This window comes from Littorina saxatilis, linkage group LG7 (assembly GCF_037325665.1).
Source record: "Littorina saxatilis isolate snail1 linkage group LG7, US_GU_Lsax_2.0, whole genome shotgun sequence".
Taxonomy (NCBI): Eukaryota; Metazoa; Mollusca; class Gastropoda; order Littorinimorpha; family Littorinidae; genus Littorina; species Littorina saxatilis.
The window spans coordinates 29109615-29111410 of NC_090251.1; the positions used below are offsets into that span (position 1 = coordinate 29109615).

At 43.5% G+C, this 1796-nt stretch overlaps 1 protein-coding gene across 1 annotated transcript; it reads right to left on the bottom strand.

Moving 5' to 3' along the window:
* Positions 1–225: 225 nt before the first annotated feature.
* Positions 226–1585, bottom strand: LOC138971108 (serine/threonine-protein kinase mos-like). Its single transcript, XM_070343730.1, has one exon. The coding sequence runs from the start codon at positions 1566–1568 to the stop codon at positions 1083–1085; it is 486 nt and encodes a 161-aa protein (XP_070199831.1). The 5' UTR covers positions 1569–1585; the 3' UTR covers positions 226–1082.
* Positions 1586–1796: the final 211 nt, after the last annotated feature.

Sequence of the window (1796 nt, forward strand, 5' to 3'; positions counted from 1 at the left end):
ATAGGCCTGCCTGGCCTTGTCCTACGGACGCCCCTCTCGACTATATCTGACTATATCTGTAATCATTGCATGTACCATAAGAAGCTGATTCTATCTTTCTTGTACATAAAATTAGTTCTTTTATCTTTAATTTACTAACAGTAACACCCACAAATCAAATAATAAAATAGTAAATCAAAAATAAATAAATGAAACAAAAAAAGATCTTTAACTCACAGTTATACTCCGAGGATCCTGGGTTTCCTCCCAATCCTGTGAGTCTTCATCGGTAAACAGATGTTGACTGTCTTGTAGTTGTGTACCCAGTTTGCTATGAAATGGATGGTTGTCAGATGAATTCTGAAAGAAGAAGTTCAATTTCAAGTTGAAGTTCTTCAAAACAAAAGTTGAAGTTGATCTTGAAGCTTAAATTTTAAGTTAAATCGCTATCAACAACTTACCAAACTAACAAAAAAATAACTCTGATGTGATCAGTTGTAATTACATGTATCTGCTAAATTACTGCAAACAGTAGGATGCAAAGCCATTACCTTGTCCATTTAGAAGTTTTGATTTCAGATTTGCACGTTCCTCGAAGATGGCGGAAGGTCAAGGTCAAGGCCCAAGCCGTCTTTTCAGACAAACAATTATGTCAGATCGAAACTATCTAATTACCGAAATTATCAAATTTGGACACGTTATGGAAATATTTATGCACTCCCATTCATCTGTATCGATGAAATTAATGCTAAGGCACCTAAAAAATGCAACCACTAGCTGGTTAAAGGTGGTTAGTGGGAAATATCCATGTTTTACCTGGGTTAATCGCTCTTGTAAAAAATTACACAGCTTAATCCGGAAACAGGCTTTTTTATCACATGCATCAATGTATCCTCGAATTTTATTGGGCCTTTTTTCGGTTCGTAAACCAATCAAATTGCTGCTTTCTTTCCACAAAAAATGCCACCGTGGCAACTTGTGACAAGGACACCACCTGGGATAACTCTAACCGGAAATAGGTTAGACAACTCTAGCCCTTGGCGCATGCTACTCTGAGCCAGCCTACACCTGCAAGGCAAACCGAAAAACATTAGTGTACATACTCACAACTGCTCTGTAATGTCATAAATCACACCCATCACCTCATCCAGTGTCGGGCGAAGACTCGGCTCAGCGGACCAGCAAGCGGTGTACAGGTCTCGGTACTGCTGAAGAAACGAACTGCCTTCAGAATCCGCCGCAGTCTCAGACACAGACGGGCGAAGGCTGTTCTTCACGACGTTGAAGATGATGCACTCTCGCGGATAAGTCTCTAAGGGGAACTGGCGGCTGTCGAGGCACCACATGGTGACGGCCAGGGAGTACACGTCACAGGGGAAGGAGGGGGAGGGGGTGTGGGAGGAGAAGAGCTCAGGGGCGCGGAAGGCCACCGTGCCCTCGACCCTTGACCCCCAGGACTCACCCACCACGTGCATGGCGCCAAAGTCACACGGACGCAAGGTCTGCTCTTCAGGGCAGAAGACGCAGTTGGCGGGTTTCAGATCAAGGTGACGGACGCCACGTGAGTGAAGGTAGCTGAGGCCCTCCATCACGTGACAGACGAAGAAGACGTGGTGTTTTCTTTGTGTTTAATATTATTTTGTTTCGACCTAGCTATTGATGTGTACATTGTTGTTTAAACAGTTGTTTGTTGTATGTTTATCAGGGTTTGCTAGTGTGTGATAGGGTTCGTGTCCGTCTGTAGATATTAGTTTCTTTGTTAGTCCTGTGTTGACAACTCTTCGACAAGCGCTTAGAACTGTACCCACGGAATACGC